Source organism: Ursus americanus, chromosome 23, assembly GCF_024610735.1.
Source record: "Ursus americanus isolate L20-20 chromosome 23, mUrsAme1.1.p, whole genome shotgun sequence".
Classification (NCBI taxonomy): Eukaryota; Metazoa; Chordata; class Mammalia; order Carnivora; family Ursidae; genus Ursus; species Ursus americanus.
In genome coordinates, this window is record NC_142149.1 from 5,047,336 (window position 1) to 5,069,852 (window position 22,517).

Here is a 22,517-nt window from a genome sequence, read left to right on the forward strand (position 1 = left end):
GAAAAGAAGTTTATCAGCTTACCTACCTTTATAAGATACAGCAACAAGAATTGGAATCCATGGCTCCCACTCCTAACTACCTCACCGTCCCACCTCGCACCATGTTTACTAAGCCTCATGGAGATTTGAGCCCCTCTAGATGGTTTTAAAGCCAAACCATAGAGGCCACTAATGCTTGCTTATCTTTCTGATCTTTCTCTGGACCTCCTTCACCAACCCCTTGACCCGTCCCTGAGGGGTCATGACCTTCCAAGCTTTGCATGTAATTTCCTAATATAATACACTCTAGATATGCTCTCTCTCTCTATCTTTTATAGTCTTGCTTACAAGCTGCCTCGGAGTTGCTTTTTAGCTATTTAATATGTATATGTTTTGTCTCTCCAACTAGGTTGTAAACACCTAGAGGACAGGGACGGCATCTTGCTCTTACCCCTCCCAGTGCGTAGGACTAGGCTGGAGACGCCAAGGAGGCTCATTAAATGTTGTTGACAGTCTCCGGGCCATCCTCCGCCCCACCTCGGCCACTCCCCTTTTCCTCGGTGCCCATTGCACTTCCTCCTCCCGGGTCCCCACCCAGTCCCGCTCCCCTAACTTTTACCCCCTCTGGCCCCGCCCCTCCCTCGCGGAGTCCACTGTTCCCCCGCCCCCGGCAGCATCTCCAGCGTCCCCTAGCGACGAGGCAAGAGCTCCTAGCAACCGCATCTCGGTTCCCTGACGACGGCGGCACGCAAGGCCACGTCAGCGCGCCGTGGCCCCGCCCCCGCGCCGGCTGGCCCCGCCTCCCCGTGCCGCGTTCGCCGCCGCCGCCACCGCTGCCGCCGCCGCCGCTGCTACCGCCAGCACCGCCGCCGCCCGAGACTCGCGCAGAGCAGTTATGGCGGATCCCGCAGCGCCCGCACCCGCAGCTCCGGCTCCCGCCCAGGCCCCAGACACGGCCCCGACCCCGGACGCGGCCCCCGCCCCGGCGCCCGCCCCGGACTCGGCCTCCGGGCCGTCCTCGGACTCCGGCCCCGAAGCCGGCTCGCAGCGGCTGCTGTTCTCTCACGACCTGGTGTCGGGCCGTTACCGCGGCTCGGTGCACTTCGGGCTGGTGCGCCTCATCCACGGCGAGGACTCGGACTCGGAGGGCGAGGAGGAGGGCCGCGGGAGCTCGGGCTGCTCCGAGGCGGGGGGCGCGGGCCACGAGGAGGGCCGGGCCAGCCCGCTGCGCCGCGGCTACGTGCGCGTCCAGTGGTACCCGGAGGGCGTCAAGCAGCACGTGAAGGAGACCAAGGTGCGGCGGCGGGCCGGGGCCGGGGCGGGGGCCGGGGCGGGGGCCGGTGGCCGACGCAGGGACGGAGTTGCTGCAGGAGCCCTAGGCCTGGGAGGGGAGGCGCGCGAGGCGCTGGCCGGAATGGTGCAACTGCAGTGGGCCGAGGCGGGAGGACGAGCCTCCGCGGAGGGGACGCTCCGGTGCAAAGTCATTGCACCAGCCCCGGGCCACCGGGCCCCGGGCTTCCCCACGCGAAGGGACTTCCAAGCCTTGCGGCGCTGTGGTGTCGGCCTCAAGATTCTGTTCGTGGACCCACTACAGTGGGGAACTCCTCAGGCTCTGAGGCACACTCGGCATTACACCAGTGCGGCGTTTTGCTGACCCGCGAGGAGCTACATGCTGCATTGTGCATCCAGAAAGCAAGGCCGTGCCGGGTCCGTGCGGGGAAGGGTTGTGGGCGTTCCAAAACAAAGATAGAGGCGAAAATCTCGGGCGGCATAAGAACCCAAGAAGTTCCCTAGATGACAGAATGCGTTATTATGGGTAAAGAAACCGACCCTCCTCCCCTTTTCTTTACCTTGTTGCCTCGTTTTAATTGCTGCGGAGAACTTTGTGAGTAAAATCATTAATAATCAGGGCCGTGATATTAATAGTACGGGGTGGGGGGGATGTGACAGCTGCGACTGGGATTCATGACTCCCAAGTGCAGTTGGACTTCTGGAAAAAAAAAATACTATGGAACCATGGATGGAGAAGAGCCACCCATTTGGAAACTGAAGGTTTTTTTCCTGACCTGAGGCTGTCAAGCAAACATCAGACTCCCTTATGGTATTGGGGTGAGGCTGGTGAATATTGGCAGTTTTACAGACAAAGGGGTTTATCATCTTAAACCTGAAACCTTGAACCAAGGTTGGTTTGGTGGCTTCTTCTCCTGTCTTGTTTTCCTGAGTGTGAATTCCTATCAGTGATTCACACACACGCACACACCCCTGTATCTTTCACCCTTCTTCATCTCCTCCTCCTTCTTCCCTTCAAGAAAACATTTCTAAGCAGGAATCAGGCCTCGGCTGTTGACAGGTCTGATTTCATGGGAGGGCACTTGAGAAGTTAATCTGGGTTTCTCACACCCTGGGAGACAAAGGCCACAGAGGAATAGGGCTTCTTGCCTCCCTACAAAGGGGGTCTGTGGTAACAGCTCTGGCAGGGGAAAAGGCCCCACTCCCAGGATGAGCCTGTGATCCACTTCCTAGCGGTAGAAGTGACTTGATACCAGCAGGGTCTTTCTCCTTGCCAGTGTGCACGCATTCACAGACACAGAAATCAACATACGGAACCCCTGGCTTCCCCTCAGAGCAATGCAAATTGGGCATTAGCTGCTCTGACTCGGGAAGAAAATTGTGCAGAAGTATGTGGAAAATTGTACTTTATATAGTGGAATGCTTGTTAAAAATGACCACCGGTGGTGGTACGTCGGAAAGAGAAGAGTTTTGCTCTTTATACAGTGTTTCTGCATTGTCTTAGCTAACGAATGGTTGAGAATGTCTTTCTGTGGGTTTTTGAAAAATGTTTTCCCCCAAGCATCTTCTCCAGAGGTTGGTGACTTTTGGAATGCAGCTCATTTCACTGTGTCATGGCCTCCTGCCCTGGGACTCGGCGGGCAGGCCACGCTCCGCTGCCGGGAGCTGCCATGTTTATCAGTGGTGGTTCCTGTTCATCTTGACTTTGGTGGTTAACTTTATTTACAATTATGTTCTGTCTGCGTCCTCCCGCCGGGTGTAATTATGCCAAGTTTGACTTAAAATACCTATCTAGGAATTAAATAGAAAATAATTTTGGGGTGCCTGCGTGGCTCAGTCGGTGAAGCACCTGCCTTCGGCTTAGGTCATGGTCCCAGGGTCCTGGGATCGAGCCCTGCATGGGGCTCTCTGCTTGGTGGGGAGCCTGCTTCTCCCTCTGCCTGGCACTCTGCCTACTGGTGCTCTCTGTGTCAAATAAATAAATAAAATCTTTTTTAAAATTTAAAAAAAAATTTTAAGGCACCAGCTTGGATATATTTTGAAGCTGCTCTCTTGTGATTTGCTTCGAATTTGTTGAAATCCATTGTAGCTCCAGTGGTGGTGTTTCTTTGCCACTGGAGTGTCTGTAGCTTCGGAGCTTAGCAGAAGCTAAGGGGCATAGGAACTCTAGGAAGTGGTGGCGTGTAGTGTCCATTTGTGGCTGGCAAGACCCAGTTCTTCTTTTAGGAATTAAGAGTAGGTTCGTTTGGGGGTGTGTACCTGATAGGTAGCTGTAGGTCACCATGAACCCTAGGCACAGATGACCCCGACCAGGGTGCTGGGTGGGACTTTGCAGTTTAGGAAGTGGTGGGAAGATTTTTTTTTTCTTCTCATCTCTCACCCCTTATAAATCCGTGGAGGTGACAGTGTGTTATAAAGAAAAGACCATTAGACCAAGGCTGAGCATTTAGGCTCTGAATCCTGCTTCATCACGAATTTGGTTATGAGATTTGAGAATTCAGTTACTGATAGAATAATGTGGTGACAGGATTGAGAAACATACTTCTTTTTAAAGCTGCCACCTATTGGAATTTTTTTTAATAGTGCCCTTTTAATGTGGAGTGTTTAGTAGGCTGTGGAGTATTTTTGTAGTTTTCAGGTTAATTTGTTGGGCAATGAGTAAAGGCTTAATAGTAGTCTTTTAAGTTTTTAATGAACAAATTCATAGAGATGAAGAGACTGGCCCACAAGGTCTACCCCCTCCTGGCCACTTCACTGAAAATTATCAACAGGAATAAAAAATAAGTAGGGGCGCCGCCTGGGGGGCTCAGTCAGTTAAGCGTCTGCCTTCGTCTCAGGTCATGATCCCAGGATCCTGGGATCAAGCCTCACATCAGGCTCCCTACTCAGCGGGGAGTCTGCTTCTCCCTCTGCTGCTCGCCCTGCTTGTGCTCTCTCCCTCTCTCTCTCTGTCAAGTAAATAAATAAAATCTTTTAAAAAAGAAAGAAAATAAGTAGCTCTTCCTTGAAACTGCAGAATTTATGGTCCAGTTCCTGAGGCTTCCAGCAGGCAAAGTTAAACTTCTTTAGGACTTTAAACAAGCACGTACCTTGTGCTCCTTCCTTTCCTCAACCTCCTGTCCCCTTCAGCGTGGTAGCTAATTTACCCACTTGCAACTTTCCCCCAGGTCTTCTGTGTGACTTGCCCCTTCCCCATCAGTGGCCGTCCTCGAGTAACGTTTTGGAGTAAAGCCAAATGCCGACGGTGTCTTTGTGTTCCTGAGCGCTGGCTAGATGTGGTCGGTCCTTCCGGTCTCCACCTGTCGTGGTTGGACAGAATGGCCCCGTTAGGAAGAGAACAGACTGCTGTCTGTCAGTCCAAGTTTGGGGCTTCCTGTTTATGCTTTAGTTTTCCCATCTCTTGTGCACTGTCTTCTGCTTCAGGTTGCCACAGCATCCAGAGCCTCCTGATGTGAGATTTCATGTCCCTAAATTAAAGCTGTGTCTGTGATCACTCTGCTTTTCCGAGGCTCTGTGTGTGGCATCCCTCATGACAGGTCCCTTAGGAATTGGCTTCTCAGTTTATTTTTGGCTTTTACTCAGGCCAGCATTTCCCTGGGGAAAACTGTTTGGCTGTAGCATCATAGCATGTGAAGGTCCTTGCTTCACTTGTCCAGGTGCTGGACCCATTAAAAGCAATTGTTCTTAGTGATGTAATAGGAGGAAGTTACGTAAGGTTAACCAAGATTCAGGACCGAGTGCATCTAATTGCATTTTATTCAGATAGGATCGCAGCACTTGCAGACTCGCACAGCTGTTCTGTGATTTTATTCTTTGTCCTTTGGTTCTCCCCTTCTAACTCCTGGGACCCAGTGCTTTGATGGCGTCTCTGTCTGACTTGCCACTTCGCTCAAGGGCACTTTCACCAGGTGAGGGATGTGTGTTTGTGTCCTGTGATTGGAAGTCAAAACCCCTGGGTGCTCTTCCCAGCCGTTACCTACTCTGAATGACCTTGGCCTAGTCACTGCCTTACTTCTCTCTGCAGTACAAGACAAGCTCTGTCTTTTCTAGCCCCTGAAACGAGCCTGAACCAGAACTATGGCTGGGTGGGGTGGCCACTTGGCTCTGAGCAGCGGCCATCCTGGTGTCCGTCAGACAGAGCCAGCCCCGTCCCTTCAGGAGGTCGCTTCTGTGGGTCACGAGTGCCGCGCCTGCAGAGGCCAGAGGTGCTCCAGAGGGGTTTGTCTCAGTGGTGGAGGGATTCCTGCTAATCGATCACGTTGTTGCTCGTGATCTGGTGGGTTGTACATAGGACTTCTTACTAAGCCTGTCCTAGAAATACTCATGAACTTCCCTCCTCTGTTACTTTATGCACGTTTAAAGTAACACCTGCCAGGGGCGCCTGGGTGGCACAGTCCTTAAGCATCTGCCTTCGGCTCAGGGCGTGATCCCGGCGTTCTGGGATCGAGCCCCACATCAGGCTCCTCCGCTAGGAGCCTGCTTCTTCCTCTCCCACTCCCCCTGCTTGTGTTCCCTCTCTAGCTGGCTGTCTCTCTCTCTGTCGAATAAATAAATAAAATCTTAAAAAAAAATAAATAAATAAAGTAACACCTGCCAAAGTCCGCTAACCTCGGGGGGGGGGGCATGTGGAATGAAAACATATGTATGTGTGTGTATATTTTCCAGCATTTGGAAGAACATCTTTTTAAATTCCCAAGAGAATAAATGACAAGGATGGTAGAGTACTGCTTTTGTATTTTAAAATAATAGCAAGGACAGACATTATGTAGTGTTACTATGTGCCAGGCACTGAGTGCTCTCTGTGTATTACTCAGTGCTCCCAACAACCCTGCGGATTAGGTGCTATTATTATCCGTGTGTTTCGGAGGAGGAGACTGAGGGGCAAAGAGGTCAAATAACTTGTCCGATGTCACACTGCTAATAAGCGGAGGAACCTGACTACAAATTGAAGTAAATGTAGTTTGCTGTCACCTGAGAATGTTTAAGTTCAGAATTCATAGATCATTACTGTATCAGGCACCCTGATTAAACATGAGTCACAGACCCTGTGGTTGGCATTCATCATCCAGTCTTTAAACACTGGAAAGTCTTCGTGGAGAGGCTGTAACCACAGGTAAGGAGAGAGGAAGGAGCAGGGTGTTGGGATGGGTGGAAGGACCGGCAGATCACGCTGGGGAGCAGAATGGGAGAGACGCTAGCTTGACACTTGGCCGTGGGCTTCTGTTCTGCATCTTTTATTCCCTGACCCCGCAGTCATTCTCAAGATCATTGCCAGAAAGCACATTTTATATCTAGAGAACCTGTGAGTGCCCCTTAGATGTTGAATGAAAGCAGTCTCTGTGTGATTCAATTCCAACACTGGTTTATTCCCCCTCTCCACCCCGACCAAAAGCCCGAGGAACTGGCATTTCTCGTTGTCTTAGAAGTGGTCAGTGTTAGGAAATCCAGCTTCACCTCCTGCCCCCAAAGACCTGTCCCCTCTCTTGCTGCTGTTGTCACGCTCCCGCTGGGAATGCTGAGTCATGAGACAGGTTCAGAAGGACTCCTTGGAGAGAGGCGGAGTGCCACTCAGTTCCTTCCCCTTCGGTTGCTCCGAACTGACTGTGCTCTCCACCTTGTTTTTATTTTAGGACATTAAAGGTCCTTTTGCACCCTCCCCATCCCCACTTCGTTGTTATTCCTGCTTTTCTTTTTTCTTTTTTTTTATTTTCCCGTTCCATCTAGACAAATTTTGCTTTTTTACTGTTTTACCCAAGGGCCTCATGGAGTCCAGTGGAACCTCTGTGGGGCCAGTACTTCACGAAGGGGTGCGGTTATGGTATGTGACCTGAATCACCATCACAACAGTGCTGGGTCCAGGATTGGTGTCAGCTGCCCCTGGTGGTCCCCTCACAGTTGGATTTGGGGTGATCTCTTTTAAGAGCCATCCTGTAGTTTTAACCGGGAGGACATATCTGTGCTCCTGTTCCGTTTCCCTGCCCAGAGCTTAGCTTGCTTCTGCATGGGGGTGGGAGGGTGCTGATTGAAATGGATAATCAAAAGACGGAAATGTGCCTTTTTATTTACAGGTTGCTCTCACTTATATTTACGAGGATTTTGGTGTTTCAAAACTGTAGCTCCTTCCGAGGCCCTGCCTGTGCGGTGGCGGGCGCCGAGCTGAGAAGGTCGCGCTCTCGAGGCTGTTGCGTAGCCGATGCTTGCGGCTCTAGTGAGCAGGGCGCACATGCAGAATTGCTTCTGTCTCTGACATTTCTGCCGGCCTCAGGGGGCTGTGTCAGGAACCACCTGACATATGTGTGGTTACAGACAGGGAGGAGAAAACATTTACTGGAAATTTTTGTAGTTCAGAATAAAATTGAATCACGTTAATGGATAGCCCTCTGAATTTATCTACCCCAAGGTTATTTGCCCTTGTTTTGCTTTGAGGTTGAGGATTACCTGTCCTTCAACCCAGGGCTGACCGTGTTGAATGAATCCTTTGGTCAGTTTTGCCCACAGATATACTGTGTTCCTCTGAAGCAGGATGGTGAAAAGCATGTTTTCGATTCAAACACTAAGGCAGGGGCGCCTGGGTGGCTCAGTAGGTTAGGTGTCTGCCTTAGGCTCAGGTCACGATCCCAGGGTCCTGGGATCCAGCCCCGCGTCCCTGTCCGTTGGGGCTCCCGCCTGCTAGACAGTCTGCTTCTCCCTCTGCCCCCAGCCCATTCGTGCACTTGTGCACGGTCTCTCTCAAATATCTTTTCAAAAAATAAACATGAAGGCAAATGATACACTGTTCAGAAGTACTCAGCTAGGCAATGTGTACTGGGATAAATGGCCTTTCGGGGTTAAATCTGGTTGACTGTTTGGTCCAGGGATTTGTATATTTTGAGAATGAAACATTTAATTTTTTGTAGGTAGCTCAAAGGAATAAGACGCTAGATCACTTTTGGTTTAAATCGATAGTGGAGCTATATCTGGTGACGATTCATTCTAGCTATGGCAGTTTAAAAATTTTTAAATTTAAGAGACTGAGAAGTGCTGAAAGAAAGAAAGAAAGGGAAGAAGAAGGAAAGAAGAAGTCGTCAGTCCTATCCAGTAATAAAATGGAAGCCCGCAGCTAGCAGGAGCGCTCTCCTGCCGCCCTGAAGTGTTGTTCATTTGCGTCCTGCCCGGGAGAGCTGGGCTTGCACACCCAGCAGCTCTGGTGACGCTCTTCCACCTTGTTTCAGCGTTGATCTTTTTTGTGGGAGCTGCTGCTGTGGCGATGGTCGGTGACGCTCTTGTGACCGGCGTGTTCACAGGACGACTTGCTGGCCCTCGCAGGTGCAGGTGGGAAGGAGCAGACACACATCTGTGTCTTGCGTGGCTTCCAGGAGCATCAGGAGCAGACGTACTCCGTGCTGAAAGCATCCCCTTATTTGTCTGCTCCGTTTAATTACTTAAGGGAGTTTGAGGGCCCTGAAGGTTGATGATATCATCTTCAAGCCAAAGAAGAAAGAGCGTCTCTCCCTACGCCCAGCATGCTTTGGGGGCACCCCAGCACTCTGCCGGTCGCAAGGGGTGTCTGCTCCATTTCCTCACGACCCACAAGACCCTTCTCCTCTCCCTTGCTTCTCTCACCACTGGGTGCCAACGGCTCTCCTGAAGGTCACAGAGGACTAGTGGATTCCCGGTTACTGCATTTAGCGACGTTTCCCTAGTCCTTGTCCTCTGGGTCCTTCAGCCTTGTTGATTGTGGTCAGTCCTGCCCTTGTACCGGAAACTTTCTTCAGTTTCTTCCTTGTACCAGACGGTACTGAATTTTTCTCTTTAGCCTTTTTGTCTTTTTCCTCTCCTCTCTGTGAGACTTCTTCCCATATTATGTTCTCATTCCCCTCACCGCCCTCCTGTCGGTTCTTCAGTGCTCTTGTTCACCCGCGTGTTGCAGCCGGTCCCCACCTTCCCATGGCTTCCACACCTGCACCACGTTCCCCGCCCCTTACCTGACAGCTCCCTCCTGTCATCTAGAACTGCAGACGTTGTGGCTGTAAAGTCTCATGAGTGTAACTGCCCTTCTCACCCCCAGGTCCGTGGCATTTGAAAAAAATTCCTTTTTCCAACTTTTGATTATGAAAAATCTTCAAACATGCAGAGAAGTTGAAAGACTAGGGCAGTGAGTACTGATTACCAACCATCATGAGTCGGCAGTTACCATTCTGTCATCTGTGCTTTACCTGTACCTGTGAATGTGTGTAAGCACACTTTTTCCTGAGCCACTTGGTAAGTTAGAAGCAGACGTGGTGGCAGACACCTCTAAATACTTAAGCTGGCATCTTCTAAAATTCAGAATATTGGGGATCATCTTAAATGTGCCTTCTTGGGCCCCCATTCTCATGTAAGTGTGCGGTTCAGTGGTATTAATACGTTCATAATGTGCAGCCATCACCATCCTCTGCCTCCAGACTTCTTGTCGTCTTGTAAAACCGAACCTTGATACCCGCTAAACAAGAACGCCCTGTTTCCCCCCACGCCAGCCCCTGGCCACCACCGTTCTACTTTCTGACGCGACCTATTATTTCATTTAGTATAATATCCTCAAGGTTCATCTGCGTTGTAGTACAGGTCAGAATTTCCTCCGTTTGAAAGGCCGATGAGATTCCGTTCTGTCTGCCGCTTTTGGCGTATCCATCCATCCGTCAGCGGACACGTGGGGCGCTCTCCCATTTCAGCTGTCGTGAAAAATGCAGCTTATGAACATGGGTGTACAAGTCTCTCTTCGAGATCCTACTTTCAGTTCTCTTGGGTATATCCCCAGAAGTGGAATTGCTGGATCATATGGTAATTTTATTTTTACTTCTTTTTGAAGAACTGCGATCGTGTTTTCCACAGCAGCTGCACCACGTGCCATTCCCACCAGCAGTGCGCAAGGATCCCGGTTTCTCCACGTTCTAGCCGACGTTGGTGATTTTCTGATTTTTTTACGGTAGTCACCCTAATGGGGGTGAGGTCGTATTTCACCGTAGTTTTGATTTGCGCCTACCTAATGACGTGTGATGTTGGGCATCTCTTCAGGTGCTTCTTGGTCATTTAAATACTTTCTTTGGAGAAATGTTTAAGTCCTTTGCCCATTTTAAAATGGGGTTGTTTGGGGGTTTTTTGTTGTTAAGTTCTAGGAGCTCTCTCTAATTCTGCATATTAATCCCTTGTCAGATATTTGATTTGCAGATATTTTCTCTCATTCTGTAGGTTGCCTTTTTACTCGGTTGATAGTGTCTTTTAGTGCATTATAATGTTTTTTAACGTTCATGAGTCCAGTTTGTCTGTTCCCTTGTTGCCTGTGCCTTTGGCGTCCGGCTCGCATTCTAATTTGTCATCAAATCTTTGTTCGAATTGCCTCTTGCCTCCTCTGCATTTCCGTTCTGCAACATGGGCTCACTCTCTGATGGTCTCGTGCGTGGACTGATCTCGCCTGGTCTCCCTGCCTCTAGACCCTCCTTCAGCCCAGCACGCAGCACCACAGGCTGACCTTCCAGAAGACTGCTTGGATTGTGTCAGGACCCAGCCTCCTGACGTGCCTAGCTTGTCACTCAAGGCTCTTCGCCCTCGTTTCACACTCAGTCTCCTGCCCTTTCGGATGAGACTGCATCTCATCTGCTTCCCCCGTTCACTTGTGCCCTTCTCTGCCTCTAATGCCCCATGGCACTTCCATGACACACTTGAGTTCTCTCTCCCTGGCTTGAGAAGCTTCTTGAGAAACCAAGACAGTGACTGCTTATATTCGGTGGAAGCTTATATTCTGAATGGCTCACATGTAGTTTCATGGGAAGCATTTGAGTTAATGACCAGATCCTTCCCATTCGCCTACAGAGAGTATTCTTAGCCTTTTCCCAGACACTCCGTGGTCTGTGCTGGAGCTGTGTGGTCACCTGGCCAGCTGACACTTCCCCTTAGGATAGTAGGTAAGTTGACCATGTAATTTATTGTCCAGGCTGGGCTCTTTTGAGAGCACTATGAATAATTGCTCCAGGACTGAGACACGTGGGTGTCCCGACACTAGTAAGAGCAGATTAATCCAAGTACACCATGTTGTGTTGAGGGTTTCAGCAACTTCCGTCACGAAGCTCCCAGGCAGAGTAGGAGCCCAGTAGGCGAGGATAAAGCTAGCCAGAGCCGGTGTCTGCTGTGGCCGAAATGCAGCTGTGTCGGCGGCTAAAACGTAGCAAAAATTGAGACACTACTGGCCGCAGGCTCCCCAGGAGCCTGGGCTGGGATGAGAAGGAAGGCTGTGTCTCGTGAAGCCAGAGAAAAGTCTCCCTGGTTGGTGCCATTCTGGGTTTCCTTCAAGTCCCCAGTGCAAGCGCCGAATGATCTGGAAGAAGCACCAGTTTCACATTTAGAAGCTGTCCAAGTTCTAGCGTCCATAGTAACTTCAAGACCCACCCTCTCTGAGCCTCAGTTTCTCAGCTTATAGGATGGGGATAACGCCCATCTTTCGAGGCTCTCACGAGGAGTCCCTCTCACAACCTAGCTGAAAACACTCGCCAGACCTGCATTCACGCGTGTGAGTTCGTGAATGGAGATGGTTGAGTGTTTAGTGGGAGGCTCCTCTGCTGGAGACGGAATGCCGCCCCAGCGGCGCAGTAACCGGGTGCGTGGTTTAGGCTTTGCGCTCCGCCTGCCTCAGCGCTCTCGGGGTGCCCTGCCGACCGCAGCCTGGAGTCGGCGTGCTTATGCCTGGCCTGTTACTGGAAAGGAATCGGGCACCATCGATTTGACACTGCTCACCAGTGGTGGCGGGAGGGTGGGGAGAGCACAGATACGTGAAATCTAGACCAGCACTATGAAAGGCTAGTGTGTGTGGCCTCACCTAGGGCTCTTGTTAATGCCGGCTTCTGAAACAGGCTGGGATGGGCCTGAGAATCTGCCTGTCTCACTGTTCCCTGGGATGCTGGTTCTGCTGGCTGGGACTGACCTACAGGTCCTTCAAAAACCCAGTTAATGTCAGCAGGTTCTGTTTATGTGTGCCCCCCCCCCCCAATTTTATTGGGTGAACTGGTTTGAGGTTTTGTCTCCCCTCTGCCTTAGTCTTCTGGTAGCAGTGTTAATGCCAGAAATTTATCAAAAGTGGGGGCGACATGACGAAAGGGACATTGAGTGCCCCTAATAACCAGGTAGTGCTTTAAGATCATAGTGTTCCTGTTAGAAAGACCTGCTTCTCCCCTCCCCCCTCCACCCCATTGCCTACTGACCAATATTAATACACAGCTGCTGCTGAGAGTTTCATTGGATTTCATTTCTTAGGATGAAAATATGAGAGTTGTTCCGAGTATAGTGCAACTAGTCCAAGAGGAAAATAATTGAAATTTGCTCTTTTTTATCCATCCAGTATCAGTGGGTCCCTGCTGTGTGCCAGGCAGTGTAACACACGCTTTGCATTATCGTCTTCTTCCCTAGCGCGGCCAGTGCCCGCATTTTAGAGGGGGAGAGCCTACAACCTGGAGAATGCCTGTAACTTGCCCAAAGCCACACGGCCAGTGAGGGGCAGAGCCTGGGTGTCTGTGCTGCCGGAGCGCGGGCTCTCTCCTCGGGCTGCACAGCCACCCCCTGCCCCCGGCGGGGTGCTGTGGCCTCCAGAGAGCACCCGCACACAGGCCCTGCACCCTAGATCAGGGGCCAGCATTCTTTCTGTAAAGGGCCAGATAGTAAATATTTTAGGCTTAGCACGCTATACTGTCTCCTTCACAACCAGTCAACTCTGCCATTGTAGCGTGAAAACATTCAGAGGCAATAAGTGAGCGAACGGTCATGGCTGTGTTCCAGTAAAATCTTATTTAAAACAGGCAGCAGGCTGGATTTGGCCTGCAGGCCATAGTTTGCCATATTCTGCTCTAGAAGAGTCCTGCCCAATGGAAATAGAATGTGAGCCACATCTGTAATTTTAAACTTGACAGGAGCCACATTGGAAAAAGTAAATAGAAACAGATGAGGTTACATTCAATAAGTTGTACTCGACCCATTACATCCAAGATAGCATATCTACATGTAATCAGTGTAAAAATTACTGTTACGTTTTAAAGATTTTATTTATTTTGTTTTATTTATTTTTTAAGTAGGCTCCATGCCCGACGTGGGGCTCGAACTTACGACCCCGAGATCAAGAGTTACACGCTCTACCAAGTGAGCCAGCCAGGTGCCCCTAAAAATTATTAGTGAAATATTTGCAGTCTTCTTTCTGTAGCGGCTCATGTATTAGCTAGCGCTGCTTCAGAAACCTAGTCTGGTGGGAGAGGAAGGCCTCCCTCCAATCCCTCGCTCAGCTTTATTTTCTTCAGAGTATCTAGCATTATTTGAGATCCGATTGCTTTGTTTGCTTGTTCACCGTTTCCCTGACCAGAAGGTAAGAGGGCAGAACAGGGGCGCCTGGGTGGCTCAGTCGTTAAGCGTCTGCCTTCGGCTCAGGGCGTGATCCCAGCATTCTGGGATCGAGCCCCACATCAGGCTCCTCTGCTGGGAGCCTGCTTCTTCCTCTCCCACTCCCCCTGCTTGTGTTCCCTCTCTCGCTGGCTGTCTCTTTCTCTGTCAAATAAATAAATAAAATCTTAAAAAAAAAAAAAAAAGAGGGCAGAACAAACCGTGCACTGCTCTTCATGCCTGAACAGAGCCTGGCCCAGAGCTGGTGCCCGGGGACCCGTTTCATGGGCGAATGGGGTGCTCATGAGGCAGGAAGTGCCGAGTCCCATCTGAAGGGCACAGACAGCGTTTCTGAGGGGGTTGGTGGGAGAGAAGTAGGAAAAGCTTTCATGCAGGCAGCTTTTGAGCTAGGCCTTGAAAGGTGAGAAGAGTTTGGAACAGCAGTGGCGGGACGGAAGGGTATCCTGAGCGGGAAGGTGAACACGAGCAAAGCCAGATGCAGGATGTTTGCGTGACATTTGGGAGAAATCCTTCACTTAGGCCTTAGAACTCCTTTACACTTACCCATTATCAAAGATCCCGATGAGCTTTTATTTATATGTATCAATATTTACAGGTAAGAAATTGAAACAAAACTTAAAACCCAAGAATAAGCAAGCACTCACTGTTGCCCTCAGAGCAGTGACAGCATTACACCGGGCAGCCTCTGGGACGTTCCGGGGAGACCGGAGAGGATGAGAGCGGGAAAGGCAAATGCCATCCGGTAGGCCTGTGGAAACGTTTGACTTTGGACCTCCTGAAAGGCTCTCAGCGTCCCTGGACCACGCGTCGAGGGCTGCTGAGCTGGCGGTAGGGCACGAGGAGAAGGCGGGCGAGCGAGGGGACCAGTTAGCGGGCCTGGATCTGATCCTTGCTTGTGCCCCGCTGTGCTCTGGGCGTGTGGTAAGCACTTCACGTGGGCGGGCTCTTTAGGCCTCTCTGGGCGCACCCTGTGGAGTACGGGCTACTATTTTATGTGTCTTACAGAGGAGGCTGCCCAAGGTCACGTCCTAAGTGAAGAGTTTGGGTGAAACCCAGGCAGCCACCCCCATAGCCACGTGGTCTGCTGCCCCTTGGAGACTTCGCGTCACACTGGTTCTGTGCTGTAAAGGTCTTTGGATGACAGCCTCGGGAGTTTGGGTTTGTGTTGTTGTTGTTGTTGTTGTTGTTTTTCCACGTTTCTACTTCAGAGTTCGCAGCGCATAATCTGGCAGCAGTTCAGACGAAGGAGGAGGTGGGGGAGCTGGAAAGCCTGGGGCCAGTTAGGACGCTTTTTCAGTGCAGGCAAGTTATATCTTTTGTGATATATCTTTTGTGTAATTTGCGTGACACCACACACACCCCCACCCCCACACACACCCCCACACACGGCGCAAGAATGTTGAAAGTGCTGTGTTTTCATACAAAATGACCCCTATGTGAGGCGCCTGGGTGGCTCATTTGGTTAGGCGACTGCCTTCGGCTCAGGTCATGATCTCGGGGTCCTGGGATTGAGCCCCATGTTGGGCTCCCTGCTCAGCAGCAGGTCTGCTTCTCTCTCTCCCTCTGTGATCTCTCTCGCTCTCCCTCTCAAATAAATAATCTTAAAAAAAAAAAAAAAAAAGGCCCTACATGTGAATCAACAACTCCATCCAGTATTCGGTGGACCTTAGCAGCGACCTTCTCCAATGCCAGAGGGAAAACTGGTGTGTGGACTTAGTGATCGCTTTGAGGGGCTTTTTAAGGATAATTGTGATGATGCCCAGTTTGACCCCAGGACCTCACTCCCAAGTACAGTTAGAACCATTGAATCAGAGCAGTAATGGCACTTGGAGTTAGAGCAGTGGGATGGGGGGGGGGTTGCAGAAGGCTTCTCAGGCAGGGTGGCGGGCACAAGCCATGAGGGGCATTTGGGGAGCAAAGGGAAAGCAGGTATAACACTGAAAGGGCTGGAGCAGTGGGTGTCAGCATGCTCAGGGCTCTCGGGTGATCAGGAAGGAGTTAGGGAGCCATTATGTTTGGTTTTTATTGTAGTAAAATATACATAATAAAATTTACCATTTTCAAGTGTGCAGTTCGGTGGCACGAAGCACACTCACGCTGTTGTGCAGCCAACCCCACCATCCATCTGCAGAAGCTTTTCATCTTTCCAAACTGAAGCTCTGTCCCCATTAAACAATAACCTTTAGGAAAGTAGCCAATGGTCACTGTGGACGAGTGGTCTCCTGACGTACAGGGAGTGGGGGCGAGAAGCTGGGCAGAGACTCAGGCTTCTGGAGTGCATGCCCAGGTGATAGTCCTGCCAGTAGCAGTGTGGACAGAGAAGTGGGAGGGAGAGTCAGTTTGGGAAGCACAGTGTCTTAGATGCTTGGAATCGTCTGTGGGAAGAGAGATGCCTGCCTCGGAAATGTGTGTTCAGTCTGTCTCCCGTCTTTTTTTTTTTTTTTTTTTTTTTTAAAGATTTTATTTATTTGACAGAGATAGAGACAGCCAGTGAGAGAGGGAACACAAGCAGGGGGAGTGGGAGAGGAAGAAGCAGGCTCATAGCTGAAGAGCCCGATGTGGGGCTCGATCCCGCAACGCCGGGATCACGCCCTGAGCCGAAGGCGTTTACCGCTGTGCCACCCAGGCGCCCCTCCCGTCTTTCTTTTATTCTTATTGTTGTCCTATTTCATGCCCTCATAATTGCATTTTTAAAATGAACACTTTTTAGATTTACAGAAAAGTTGCAGAGATCCTAGTATTCCCTTTACCACCTTCCTCTAATGTTGTGGGGTTTTATTTAAATAAAGATTTTATTTATTTGAGAGAGACAGAGCATGAGCAGAGGAAGAGGGAGAAGCAGGATCCCCGCTGAGCAGGGAGCCCCACATGGGGCTCGATCTCAGGACCCTGAGATATGACAGATATGACCTGAGCCGAAGGCAGGTGCTTAACTGACCGAGCCCCCCAGGCGCCCCAGCTCCCTCTAATGTTAGCATCTTAAGTAACACAGTATGTTTGTCAAAAGTAAGAAATTCCCATTGGTTTCACTCTATAAACTGTACCGCGCACTTTTATCTGGATTAGTTCTCCACCGAAGTCCTTTTTCTGTTTTGGCATCCAATTCACTATACTACATTGCATTTCGCATAATTGCTTTTTGAATGTTGGAAAAAACCCTTCTAATTGATCTCTCACTTTATCTAATTCTCAGTTCGTCCTCTGCCCTAAGAGTTATCTTTCTGAAGAATTTTGTTAACAGCTTTGGATTCCAGAGAGTAGAGGTCAAGCAAGATGCTTTCTAAAATGAGGCAGTCAGAAGCGATCCGTAACCATGAATAGTACTCAGACTAGAGGGATGGCGGCTGGCAGCCGGAGCAGCAGGTGGACAGGCGAAGGCAGAGTGTGGGAGTGTAGGGCCCGACAGTCAGGGAAGTAGGGAAAGTCTGCAGGCTCAGGGCCTGATGATCTGACACTGAAGGAAAATTGATGGGATTATTCTCTTATTTGTCTTAGATTTATAGTTGTTGGGTGTTTCCCCTCTGATTGCAGGTTATCCGATCTGTTGCAGGTGTGACCCATCCTTGACAACCTCTGCAGGTGTTCCCTGAAACTCTTCAGGGGCTACTTGTCATTTTCCCTCACTTTGACGTTATGCTGATGCTCAAGGGCTCAGACCTAAAGAATCATTCTTGGGGGGCGCCTGGGGGGCGCAGCGGTTAAGCGTCTGCCTTCGGCTCAGGGCGTGATCCTGGCGTTATGGGATCGAGCCCCACATTAGGCTCCTCCACTAGGAGCCTGCTTCTTCCTCTCCCACTCCCCCTGCTTGTGTTCCCTCTCTCGCTGGCTGTCTCTATCCTGTCGAATAAATAAATAAAATCTTTAAAAAAAAAAAAAAAAGAATCATTCTTGGGTTGTATTTTGAAAACAGAAAATACCAGGGGCTCCTGGGTGGCTCAGTTGGTTGAGCGTCCAACTCTTGGTTTCAGCTCAGGTTGTGAGATCGAGCCCCACATCAGGTCCCACGCTGAGCAGGGAGTCTGCTTGAGATTCTGTCTCCCTCTCTCTCTGCCTCTCCCCCCTGCTCATGCACACTCGCTGTCTCTCTCTCTAATAAATAAATCTTTAAAAAGAGAGAGCACCACCAACAAAAACTCGTTTGCCCCTTGCCCTTGCTTCAGCACCAGGGTTTTTATTCTGAGCCTTCTGCTGAAGCCGCAGTAGACGTGGGGTTCAGGCCTTTGCAGCCCGGCTTTGTCTTTGTCCCGCCGAGGCAGCACTGCTGTCATCTCGCAGAGACTTGCTCAGCCCTTGGGGTCCTTTCTCCTGTTGACCAGCTCACCCGGGTACTGTCGACGTGTTCGTCGTGCTCTCTGTGCCGACTCCTGATTGTACTTGTCTGTACCTAATCGAGTGGCTTCCCTTAGTAGCAGTTTTGGTGCCACTGCCTTCGCACCTCTCAGGTGTAACGTTTGTGAAACACGCACAGATGTAGTGTGTCAGGCCAGATATGACTGCCCTGTTTCTGGAACACGCCTTTGGTCCTGTCTATGGCGTTCGTAAGTTAGATGTTCATAGGTGAAGGTGTTTCTGTGCCATAGCATTTTCATCCTATTTCAAAAAAACATTTTGGTAGCATGCTTTTTTTTTCCCCCCTTAAGATTTATTTATTTATTTTAGAGGGGGTGGGGGGTGGGAGAGAGGGTCATGGGTTTTTTTGTTCTTTTTTTAAAGATTTATTTATTCATTTGAGAGAGAGAGCCAGGGAGGGGGGCGGGCAGAGGGAGAGGGAACAGACTCCCCACAGAGCCAGATTCGAGACTAGACCCCAAGACCCCAAGACTATGACCTGAGCTGAAATCAAGAGTCAGACACTTAGCTGACTGCACCACCCAGGTGCCCCTTTGGTAGCATGCTTTTTGATGAATGCCTTTAATTCCATCAGATGGATAAACCCAAGTTTCTTCAACTAGTCTCCTCTTTTGACTAGCTAAAATGCTTCCAGATTTTCATAGCTTTAAATAATGGAACTACCATCTATACTGGATACTTTTTTATATCTTTGTCTACATTCTTTAGGTTTCTCAGGATAAATTCCTAAAAGAGAATTACTGGTCAGGGGATAGGAATACACTCTTAAGACTTTGGATTCATTTTACCAAACTGTCATCCCTCAGAGTAGTACCCATTTACACTTCCATCTTAGAATGCCTATTTTCCCAGCGTGATGGTGAGTTTTTTGGTGACTGACGCAAGAGTCCCAGCTAGTAGGCAGCGCCTGGAGGACCAGAACTCAGGTCAGCCCACTAGGCGTTTTTCTGGCTGAACTCTGCTGTTGCCAAGAAACAGGCCCTTCTTGTGGCTGGGGTGTCCCTGGGCTCTGCAGGACTGCAGGCCGGTCTGTGGTGCCTTAGCCCAGGCCTATGTTCCCCCAACAGAGGGCTGGGCCAGGGCATGGTCAATAAGCCAGGGGGGCAGGGGTGGCTCAGACATGGGCTGGCAGTTGCGGAGGTCAGACTCTAAGAGGGCCCTCTGCAGGGTCCTCAGAATCCCTGTCTCTTTCACGTGGCTCCACTGTGGCATTTCTCAGATGACACAGTCACAGTGGGACGATGACTGTCCTGTCCATCGATGCCTGAGGTATGTTGGGGTCTCCATCCTCTCCGTCTGTCCTGTAGACCCTGGCACCTCAGGCTCTCCTCTCCTGTGCTGGTGACATCAGAGGATGTGGGAGTTTCCAGTTATCAGGTGCCCAGTGAAGGCGGGGTCTTGGGCAGAGCCCCGAGATGATTGGCATTGGCTGTATACTCTGTTTGAGGGTGTGTCTGGACCCACAGTGCTGGTACGAGAAGGGAGGGTTTGATTTGACTCCTTTATTTTATAGTCCAGGAACCGAGGCCCCAGGAGGCTGAGCGGTTCAGGTTATGGTTGATGGAAGCCACAAATGGACAAAGACACTCGGACTTAGGAAGGAAAAGTTCACAGGACAACCATCTGATTTCTAGGAGTAGAAGTAGAGGGGGTTAGCAGTGCTGAGTCTAGTTTTATGATGATTTAGTTACTGTTGAGACAGGGTCTGGTATTTGATGACTTAAAAAATAAAATCTGTAATACAGAGGATACAGGGGATTTACACTGCGAGGCAGGAGACATACTCGAGAACTTTCTGCTCAAGGCCGCAGAACCAGGCCCAGTTGCTAATTGCAGCTTAACCTTAGGCTTCCCTGAAAAAAACACACACACATACACAACACCAGCTTTTTTGGGATATAATTTACATACCATAAAATTCACCCTTTAAAATTAAACAGTTCAAATAGCTTTTAGTATATTCAGAGGTTTGCGCACCCATCACTATGCAAAATTAGAACATTTTCGTCGTCTTCACCCATGAAGGACAGCCTCTACCTGTTGGCCGTCGCACTGAGTTCCCCCCACTTTCCAGCCCCCGGTAGCCACGTTCTGTGTTGGTGTGTTTGGGTTTTTGTCTTTGTGGGTTTGCCGACTCTGTATATGTCGGATGGAAACATGTAATATGTAGCCTTTTGTGTCTGGCCCCCCGTCGACGAGCACGTTTCAGGTTTCCTTCGGCTTGTGGTGCGATCTGCCCGGCACTCCTCTCTGTGGCAGCCACTGTGTGGATCGGCCACTTGTGTTGATCAGTGGACGGGCACATGGGTTGTTTCCACGTGGGGCTATTTTGAATCATGTTGCTACGAGCATTTCTGTACAGGTTTGTGGGGGGTATATTTTCGGTGCTCCTGCGTATCGTGCCCGGGAGTGGAATTGCTGGGCCGCGCGGTGGCTCGCTGTTGAACCTTGTGCGCGACTGCGGCGTGTGAGGCTTCCAGTTGCTCCTCATCGCCAGCCACACTTGCTCCGAGGTCTGCATCACAGCCGTCCTGGTGGGTGGGGAGTGGGGTAGCCCTGTGTGTGGTGGGCGTTTCCCTAACGACTGATGACCTTGAGAGTCTTTTCACGTGCTTAGTGGCCATTTGTAAATCTGCTCTGGAGAAATGTCAGTTCCAGAGATCATCTGCCCACTCTTTAATTGGCTTATCTGTTGCTTGCGTAGTAGAGCGTGCCTTTGGGTCTTCTCTCTGTCCTTCAGAGTCGGGCAGGTGGGCCCCTTGCCGTGGGAGGTGCTCTCTGTGTCACTGGGGTCTCTGCCAGGCGAGTTGAGTTACACTGAGCTCTAACTGCCTTTCCTATTTAAATATACTCTAGAGGATTTGAGATTCTTATAAACTGAAAGGGCTCTTAATTCTAGATCTTTCTAGAACTAAGTTTTAATTGTTTGACATGTGGGCCTCCCCCGTCCCCAAGAATAAGAAAGGGGCTGCTAAATTGGGCTTGCTCGGCAGTGGGGCAAGCTTTCGGACGTTTACCAGTCACGTGAACTGTGCATAGAATGCCAGTCACAGCCAAAGTCTCACAGAGGCAGGGCCTGGACCAGCTAGTCTCCCCTTCGGCTCTCTTTTGTGCGGCACGTGATGGAATGCCCCTTGCTCGGCATGAGTGTGCTTTGGTAACCAAGTCGTTTCTGTGGCCGTGGGGCAGGTCTGAGACCCGGCCGTGCCGAGGCGCACGAGCAGGTGCCGTGCGTGTGGCAGACGGCACCTGGTAACGGAGGCCGGTGAGTCTTGGCTCCTGGCACTTCACAGATCCTCCGTCCTCCGGCAGGGTGGCTGTCTGCTGAAGGGCACATGTGCTGCTATTTATGTTTTGTGACTTTCTCAGTGATTGTTTTTAGTTTAGCATTTAAGAATCTAATTTAATTTTGTAAGCGTGTGAAGTGTTGATTCCCCATGCCTGTCGCATGACATTGACAGACAGTGAGTCTCTTCCACCCAGAGCCCAGCTTTGCCCTGGATCAGGTCTACCTGTCGTGGTTGAATCCCAGCAATCTGTGCAGTTTAAAGTTTCTTGGACATTTGTAACAGAAAGCCACGTGTTTGCGCAGTGGGTGGCCCCTTCAGGAGACGGCGGGGGGGGGGGGGTGTCTGATGGAGTTGTGGTTTCTTTGCCCGCCCCACCATTGTGCATTTTAGAATAGCAGTACTGGGAGGGCCCCTCAAAAATGAACTGGTCTCTAAATTTAAAGTAGGTGAATGTTGGAACTAAGGATTTCTAATCTTTTTATTATTTTTTTGAGAGAGTCTGTGCCCCAGTGGAGGCAGGGAGAAGGAGAATCTCAAGCCGACTCTGCGCTGAGCACGGAGCCCATCATGGGGCTTGAGATCACGACCTAAGCCAAAATCAAAGAATCAGATGCTTAACTGACTGAGCCAGCCAGGCGCTCCAGATTTTTATTTTTTGAATTTGTGATTTCTTGTTTTTGTTACCTTATCATCTTTCCATCTTCAAGTATGTCCCATAGTTGTAGGTAAGTATTTTGCAAATTTAAGGTTAAAGATCTCTGGTTGACATCCTTTAGGTCAACATGGTAGGTTGATCACATGAATTTATTTCCACTTCCTCCAGAAACTCTTTTAAATGACAGTAAATGAATTTTTTTTTTTTTAAGTTTCTTTACTTAGGTAATCTCTACACCCAGCATGGGGCTTGAACTCACAACCCCGAGATCAGGGGTCTCCTGCTGTACTGACTGAGCCGGCCGGGCGCCCCAGGAAATGAATTTTTTAACTGTGTAAACCTGTGAGGACAGAGAATGGGAGGGAAGACCATAGACAAATATTTCAAGTTTTAGAAGATGGAGGGTGAACAAAGACTGAGCAGAGCAGAGGAAGCTGAGACGTTGATGCCTGTGGAGACAAAGGAGCAGCCCTGCAGAAAGTCTCAGGGATTGGAAGCACCTGATGTCGCCCCAGGCACAAGTGAGGTTTGGGCCCAAAGACAGAGGGTCATTGAAAGGT

The 22,517-nt window shown here is 50.1% G+C and overlaps 1 protein-coding gene across 2 annotated transcripts in view; it reads left to right on the forward strand.

Annotated features, from left to right (window-relative positions):
* The first annotated feature begins 789 nt into the window (after window positions 1-789).
* The window catches only part of UBE2O (ubiquitin conjugating enzyme E2 O), a 55,398-nt gene continuing 33,670 nt past the window's right edge, over window positions 790-22,517 (forward strand). For both annotated transcript variants that reach the window (XM_045813943.2, XM_087854073.1), the window contains exon 1: window positions 790-1,273. In XM_045813943.2, coding sequence (XP_045669899.1) covers window positions 875-1,273 — 399 coding nt within the window. In that variant the 5' untranslated portion in view covers window positions 790-874. The remainder of the gene's footprint in view (window positions 1,274-22,517) is intronic.